Source organism: Solanum stenotomum, chromosome 2 (assembly GCF_019186545.1).
Source record: "Solanum stenotomum isolate F172 chromosome 2, ASM1918654v1, whole genome shotgun sequence".
Classification (NCBI taxonomy): domain Eukaryota; kingdom Viridiplantae; phylum Streptophyta; class Magnoliopsida; order Solanales; family Solanaceae; genus Solanum; species Solanum stenotomum.
This window is the reverse complement of record NC_064283.1, coordinates 10,567,656-10,576,107: the sequence shown is the minus strand read 5'-3', so window position 1 is coordinate 10,576,107 and position 8,452 is coordinate 10,567,656. Positions and strand designations below refer to the sequence as shown.

At 39.4% G+C, this 8,452-nt stretch overlaps 1 protein-coding gene across 1 annotated transcript in view; it reads right to left on the bottom strand.

The window, feature by feature from the left end:
* Window positions 1-8,180, bottom strand: part of LOC125854543 (protein S-acyltransferase 8) — a 16,102-nt gene extending 7,922 nt beyond the window's left edge. The window contains exon 1 of the mRNA XM_049534129.1: window positions 7,789-8,180. Coding sequence (XP_049390086.1) covers window positions 7,789-7,827 — 39 coding nt within the window. The 5' untranslated portion in view covers window positions 7,828-8,180. The remainder of the gene's footprint in view (window positions 1-7,788) is intronic.
* Between the last annotated feature and the right edge of the window lie 272 nt (window positions 8,181-8,452).

Below are 8,452 nucleotides of genomic sequence, written 5' to 3'. Positions count from 1 at the left end.
GTAATAAGGTTTTAAGGGGCAATTGGGTCATTAATCATGCTAATGCATGCATTAAAACCATTGCATTACTAATACCAAAAAAATCCATGGTATTAGACTATTAGTAATACCACCTTATTACACAATAGAGTGTATAACTAATGGTAATAAGGTTTTAAGGGGCAATTGGGTCATTAATCATGCTAATGCATGCATTAAAACCATTGCATTACTAATACCAAAAAAATCCATGGTATTAGACTATTAGTAATACCACCTTATTACACAATAGAGTGTATAACTAATGGTAATAAGGTTTTAAGGGGCAATTGGGTCATTAATCATGCTAATGCATGCATTAAAACCATTGCATTACTAATACCAAAAAAATCCATGGTATTAGACTATTAGTAATACCACCTTATTACACAATAGAGTGTATAACTAATGCAAGCATTAGTTATACATATGTTGAAAAAGAGTACCAAACAAGGTATTAGTAACACACAAAGCTAATGCACAATTTTCCTAATACATTATACCAAACAACCCTTTAGAGTTTATCAAGCAAGGTGATTAAAGCCAAATATGAAGTAGAAGACAGCTGGATGACTAAACCAGTCAACTCAAAACCTGGAGTTAGTCTTAGGAGGTCTATAAGGGTATTATGGCCAGCTAACTCGGGTGCGGATGTCCGATACGGGTGCGGATCAAAAGATCGGATCCTTCATGATCTAATTTTTAAGATTCGAGGATATGAACCCATGTATGGATATGGGTGCCGAGATTTGCCTAAAAATAATTAGAACATCTAAAAATAGAGCTATAAAATCTAAACTATGAGATATTATGTGGAAAACTTGAGGAGAATCCTGGAAGGATATCAAAGGAAAAGGAGTGATTACAGAAATCATTAAAATTGTCCAGACTTTCCCATTGATTTTGGTCAAAGTACCCAAAATTGGTTGACCAAATCGGACACGGATCGCACGCCCACACCCAAGTCGTGTCGACACGGGTGCGGCACCAAAAGTGAAGAGTCCGAGCAACTTAGATGGATAGCTCTAAAAACAAAGTCTCTATCACAGTGATAAATGGTAGAAGGACATCCTTCTGAATGATAATTGGCTAAATGGCTGGGGAATGGAGCTCTGAAAGATATATTCACTGACATAGATGCTCTAGCTCATCACCAATAGAGATCCATAGCTGAAATGTGGTCACCTCAAGGTTGGGAATTGATACTCTGAAGAGACTTGAATGATTGGGAGATGAATAGAATGATTTGAGTTCTACAAACAACCGGATAATTTCATAGGAACTTAGAATGGAGATGACACTCTGAGATGTCAGGGACATAGCAGTGGAAGATTCAGTGTTAATGCACCTTACAAAATGATAAACCAACCAAGAACTCAAGCCACCAACTAGCCCTGGAAACATACTTGGAAGACCAAGATACTGTACAAAGTTGCATGCTTCTCATGGTTACTGGCAAAAGAAGTTATGCTCACACATGAAAATTTAAACAAGGGGAAGTGGACTCTCTGCTCAAGATGTTTTCTTTAAGAAAAGGAGGTAGAGACAGTTGGCCACCTATTCTTGCACTGTAGGATAACTGATCAGTTATGGAAGCATTAATCTCAGAGGCAGAGCCTGGACAATGCCTAGCAAGATTACTGAAGCTCTTTTTAGTTGGGAAATAGCTAGAGCTGGAGGATGGTCCTTGCTTGCATTTGGTGGACAATTTGGAAACAAAGGAACTCTAGATGCTTTGAGAACAGCAACCACACCGTGGAGAAGATCAAACTTAACTGTAAGCTCTTTTGTTTTTGGTGCAACCAGATCTACCCTGAGGACCTTTTATTATTTGCTAGGGGAGATCTCAGATCAGTATCTACTCTGCATCAGACTTTCAAACAGTTCTCAGACGCATCAGGATTGCAAGCAGATTTACAAAAAAAGGCTTTATATACTTTGGTGGAGTTGCTCAGAAGGAAAGGGATAGAATTGTGCATATGATTGGAATACCTGCTGGTGAGTAAACTTTTCAGTATCTTGAAGTTCCACTATCCACCAAGAAAATATCTTTTATCCAATGCAACCTCTAATAGGAAATATAGTGGCCAGAATTAGATCTTGGACATCAAAAAACCTCTCATATGCCGGAATAGCTCAGCTAGTTCAATCTGGAGTATTTTGAATACAATCTTATTGGTTTCAACTATTTCAGATGCATGTTAAGGTTCTCAAATTGATAGAAGAATACTGCAGGAGTTTTATTTGGTCTGGAACTTACACGGTCACTAAGAAGGGTCTTGTCACATGGGATAAGGTATGTAAACCCAGGGTTTTTGGAGGTCTAAATATCACTAACATTATGCTGTGGAATAAAGATGCCTTAGCAAAAAACTACTGGGATCTAGCTCACAAGATAGACAAGTTATGGATCAAGTGGATTCATGAGTTTTATCTCAAAGGCCAACTGATTGATAATGTCAGAGTACCACAATAGGCCTGCTGGATCATCCGGAAAATTTGGGAAGCAAGATATACTTTGTCACAAGTGTAGATTTGAATAGGTATTGAAAACATAACTAAACAAATCTACTCCCTATTGCTACCTGACCTTCCTAAAGTTCCCTGGAGATGTGTGATGTACAAGAATGATGCCAGACCCAAAGCATAATTCATCATGTGGTTGCAATTACAAGGGAAACTTTTAACCATTGATAGGCTTATTAAATGGGTTATGGCAGTTGACCTTGAATGTTTATGCCATGCTCAACTGGAGACCAGAGACCACTTGTTTATGAGTTGTACATTCATTAAGCAAGTGTGGGACGAGATCCTGAGATGGATTCAACAACAGGGATGCTTAACAAATGATTGCGAGTAACATCTGACATGGGTAATCCAGAATGAAAAAGGAAGAACCATGAGCACACATCTTCTTCTTTTTTATGACTGTGGTGTCTGGGCCACGCACCTCGACTAATTTCAAGCAACGGGTACCAGGTAATTCTTTCCACCAAGGGTAGGCCAGATGGAAAGAATCACCTAGTGTTTTTTCTCCACTGAGTTTTGAACCTGAGATCTCAGGGTTCTCAACCACTTCATTGACCACTAAGCCCACACCCTTGGGTGCTATGAGAGCCCACATCTTCAAAGCAATGTACGCTGAATGTAGTTATGTCATATGGATGGAGTGCAATCAAAGGGTGTTTGAGAAGCTATGCACACTGTTAACTACACAGTGACCAGCCAGAAAGAAGAAGAAGAAGATGAAGCAAAAAAAAAGTTAAATGTGGCTGAAGAGAAGCCGCGAAGCAGAGGAGAAGAAAGAAGAAGATGACGTACCTGAAGGCTGAAGCTGAGGAGAAGAGAGTCGCGTGCTGAAGAGAAAATTGGAGAAGAGAGTCACAAGTATGTCTGTTTTTAAAAACCCTAATATTGCCTTTTAATTATTAAGTCATGTCTGTTATTGAAAAATTAAAAAGAAGGCGGCAATGGTGTCGCCTCCCCTTGCCGCATCGCCATGCCTCACCAGGAATAGGCGCCAAGCCTTCGCTTCATCTCGCCTCTCACCAAAGGTGCAAAGGCAATCGCCTTTGAGAACACAGTAACTTAAACACATTAGGTTCCTATCAGAACAAGAGGATGGTTTTGCTCTCTTTCGCTCACTTGTATATATGGTTTCAGCACAACCCATGTATCGTTTTGTGTTTAATACATACAACATGTTACCTTCTCAAAAAAAAGTCATGAACATTTATGTGATATAATTATCTCTTCAAGGGTAAAATTTTAAGTTTAAAGTTAAATTATTTCTAAATAAGAACGTATGTCATTCTTTTTGAGACATGCTAAAAAGGAAAAATTGACACAAAAATTGGGGAAAAGGGGGTATTTTAATTGAAATTTAATCAGTATGCTACTAAATTCATATAAATCTACTTTGCATTTCACTTCAAGGAAGTGTGCAGCTCACTTATTGCTTTTCCCCTTCAAGCCCCGTGAATCTTATTGCTTTTATGTGCTTTTCACTTTAAAAAGCATTGCCACGTGGTCCAACAAGATAGAATGTTTCCTCAGGACTTTAACTTTAATCAAGTGTCCCTACATCCTTGTCGTTCTATCCTACTAATATCAACAACAACAACAACAACAACCCAGTGAAATCCCACTAGGTGGGGTCTGGGGAGGGTAAATAGTACGCAGACCTTGCCACTACCTCGTGGAGGTAGAGAGGCTGTTTCCAAGAGACCCTCAGCTCAAGAACATCAAATCTAAGTGACAGGAGAGATATATGCAAACATAACAGCCAATACAAAAGATAGCGTATAATCAACCAATGAGACAATAACAAGAAAGATATAGGGAGTGAAACGCAGTAAACAACAAAAGGCTAGGACTGCTCCAAACGCTAACAACCCAAACCCTCGCAAGGGAAGACAACCCGCTAACCCTACTAACCTTCAACCTTAATACGCGACCTCCACTCCTTTCTATCTAGAGTCATGTCCTCGGTGATGTGAAGCATAGCCAAGTCTTGTCTAATCACCTCTTCCCAATACTTCTTGGGTCTACCTCTACCCCTCCGCGTACCCTCTACCACCATTACCTCGCACCTCCTCACTGGGGCGTCTGCACTCCGTCTCTTCACATGTCCAAACCATCTCAGTCTCGCTTCCCTCAGCTTGTCCACCACAGAGGCCACTCCCACCTTCTCCCGGATAACCTCATTTCTAATCTTGTCACTCCTAGTGTGCCCACACATCCATCTCAACATCCTCATCTCCGCAACATGCATTTTATGAACATGTGCGTTCTTAACTGGCCAACACTCCGCTCCATACAACAAGGCCGGTCTAACTACCACTCTGTAGAACTTACCTTTAAGTTTCGGTGGAATTTTCTTATCACACAATACTCCAGAGGCAAGCCTCCATTTCATCCAAGCAGCCCCAACGCGATGTGTGACATCATCGTCGATGTCGCCACTCCCTTGGATTACAGCCCCAAGATACTTAAAACTTTCCTTCTTAGGAATGACTTGTGCGGCAAGTCTCACTTCCACATCTGTCTCATCCAACACATCGCTAAATTTGCACCCCAAATATTCTGTTTTGGTCCTACTCAACCTGAACCCTTTGGACTCCAGCGTTTGTCTCCACACCTCCAACCGCGCATTAACTCTGTCCCGCGTCTCATCAATCAGTACTATGTCATCCGCAAATAACATACACCACGGGACCGTCTCCTGAATAGACCGCGTCAACTCGTCCATCACCAAAGCAAATAGGAAAGGGCTTAGGACTGATCCCTGGTGCAGCCCCATCTCAACTGGGAAATGTTCTGAGTCTCCTCCAACTGTTCTAACCCGAGTCTTGGCTCCATCGTACATGTCCTTTATCGCCCTAATATAAATCATCGGGACTCCTTTAGACTCCAAGCACCTCCAGAGGACATTCCTCGGTACTTTGTCATAGGCCTTTTCAAGGTCAATGAACACCATATGAAGGTCTCTCTTCCTTTCTCTATATTTTTCTACCAGTCTACGCATAAGATGAATGGCTTCGGTAGTCGAACGTCCCGGCATGAATCCAAACTGGTTCTCGGAGATGGACACCCCTTTTCTCACTCTCATCTCCACCACTCTCTCCCAAATCTTCATAGTATGGCTCAACAATTTGATACCCCTGTAATTGTTACAGTTTTGGATATCACCCTTGTTTTTATACAACGGAACCATTGTACTCCACCTCCATTCATCAGGCATTTTCGCTGTCTTAAAAATAACATTAAACAGCCCAGTTAACCACTCTATGCCTGCCTTGTCCATGTTCTTCCAAAATTCTACCGGAATCTCATCGGGTCCGGTCGCTCTTCCCCTGCTCATCCTACTAATAGCCCGTATAACCTCCTCGGACCTAACGCACCTACAGTATCCAAAATCCCGAAGTCTTTCAGAGTGTGCCAAATCACCCAACACAATGTCCGCTTCCCCTTTTTCATTTAAAAGTTTGTGAAAGTAGCTTCGCCATCTTTGCTTGATAGAGGTCTCTTCCACCAGTATTTTGCCTTCCTCATCTTTGATACACTTCACTTGGTCCAAGTCGCGCGCCTTCCTCTCTCTTGCTTTTGCGAGCCTATACAACTTCTTATCCCCACCTTTGTCCCCCAACTCGACATACAAGCGTTCGAAAGCTGCCGTCTTCGCCTTCGAAACAGCTAACTTAGCTTCTGTCTTTGTCGTCTTATAGACTTTCTTAAGCGTCCGCTTCTCTTCCTCGTCTATCTATCCTACTAATATCACACACTTAAAAGTGTACTTTTCACAAATCTAACCCCCGCTTGACTTCTATAAAAACAATGCACCTTGATTTTAAGAGAAATGTCATTTTGCTACTCAACTCAATTCTAATAGTTGTTTGAAAATTGCAGAAAATGTTTTCCACGGGAAATAAATGATTCTTTGTATGTTTTTTTGGTGCTTGATAAGTAAGAAAACTATATATTCCAAAGACTATAACGTGAAAAATTAACCAACTTTTCAGGGTGGAGTTGGGGTGGGAGAGGTATGGAAACCATATGTTGGAAATAGCATGGGAGAGTTTCGGAAATGACTTCCCTCCTCTTGGCAAGGAAGTTATTATCCAGAAATTAAAGAAAAGTGTATTATTAAGAGAGAAAAAATTCAAAACATTTAGGCCAAACATGAAAAAACTGGAAAACATTTTCTGCCTACCAAGAAGATGAAAGTAGCATAAGTGAGTATGATGAGATGGATGGAGAGATACGATTATGAACGAAGATACTAGGTTTGTTGTTGTTGTTTTGTTTCTAAATACCAAACAAACCCTTAAAAAACAAAAAAGCTCTGAAATCCTTCTCAATTTTAGGGTTGCCTACTGTGTCTTCAGAGAGATATACATTTGCACTATTCATGCTCAACGTGTCACAAAGTAAAGAAAGACAGTTAGCAGCAATACCTTCTATACGTCAAACAAGAATTTGAAAGTCCATGTGAAACGATCAGATACCTAAGTAACTAGCAGCTATATTCACCAAAAAAATCCTTTCTTGGAATATGACATTTCAAGTATTATTGAAGATAAAGCTCTTCTTTTTTTCCTCATGGGGTAGAATCTTTTATTATACATAATTGTGTGCAGGTGTATCTATTGAATGTGCACATATGTAAGCTATGTCTTAACCTCAGAGAAAAGTTTCAACAATTTTCTTCAGATTTTTATGAACGTTAAGAACTTGCAGACACTTGTCTGGAAAACATCTTCTCAATCAGCAGTAGCTCCAGCATGCGGGATAACATGCTTAACTGATGCAAATCCCAAGAGTTCCAAAATAAAAAGAATGCCGAGGAGTAACATTCTTTACAGTTCAGATCAAAACTTAACATTTTAAAGGCAATTAGAATAACTCAAAGCTGCAAATATATCATACTAGGCAATTAAAATTTGATCTTTATGCAGAACTTAAGAAAGTAACTAATACACACACCAAAAAACTTATTATTCTCCTCACTCATACAGCTCATTTCTAAAATAATGATATTAACACATTGTTACTGACCAAAAAAATGAAATTAAATGCTCATCAATAACCTAGATACTGGAAAGTTGCTTAAAAAAAACAAAAAATCGCCTGAATCCACTACATCAAACAATACCCTAACTAAAAATTCAAGCAAAACCCAGAAAAATTCAAACCATAACAAACGAAAAAACATCAGAAAAAAACAAAATTGAAACAATCACAAGCAAGAAAGTAAGAGAAATTTCTCACATTGCTTCCTTTCCAGACTTGGTACACGCGCTTTGCCATGGGGCACGCCTCAACCCCACGTACTACGACCTTTCAAACCTTAGGCTGGAACAGAGTCAAAGACTTGAAACTTAAGAAGATTCATTTTCTCCTCCTCCTCTTCCTCCTCCTCCTCCCTCAAAACCTATCCAACACCAAAAACTCAAAGAACGAAAATTCTCAGTAAATTCTCAACAAATTCATGCGATTTGTGAACCAAATGCTCAAATAAATAGCATTCCTTAAAGGGTTTTTCTGGGATTTTGATTTGGAATATGGGGAAGAAGAGAATTTGAGGGGGTGGGTATAAGGACGGAAGAAGGTGGTGGGTAGTGGTGGCGGTTTTGGAGTTTTTGGTAAAAAAAAAAAAAAATCCCCTTTTTTATGTTTTTGGGAATTGTTAATTTTAGAAAAAAATTGAAATGGTTTCGAAAAAGGCTAAACACTTTTTAAAGTTGAGAAAATTTAATTTATTACATTAATTTTGTCTTTCTTAGGTCACTATTTTTAGTAGTGACATGATTTTCAGAATAGTTTTAGACTGTCATTTTTGGCCATTTAGATTTGTTTAAGATTTTGGACAGCCTAGATGTATGAATACTTCTTGTCATATCGAAAATGTTAGAAGGGAAAAAAACCATACTCT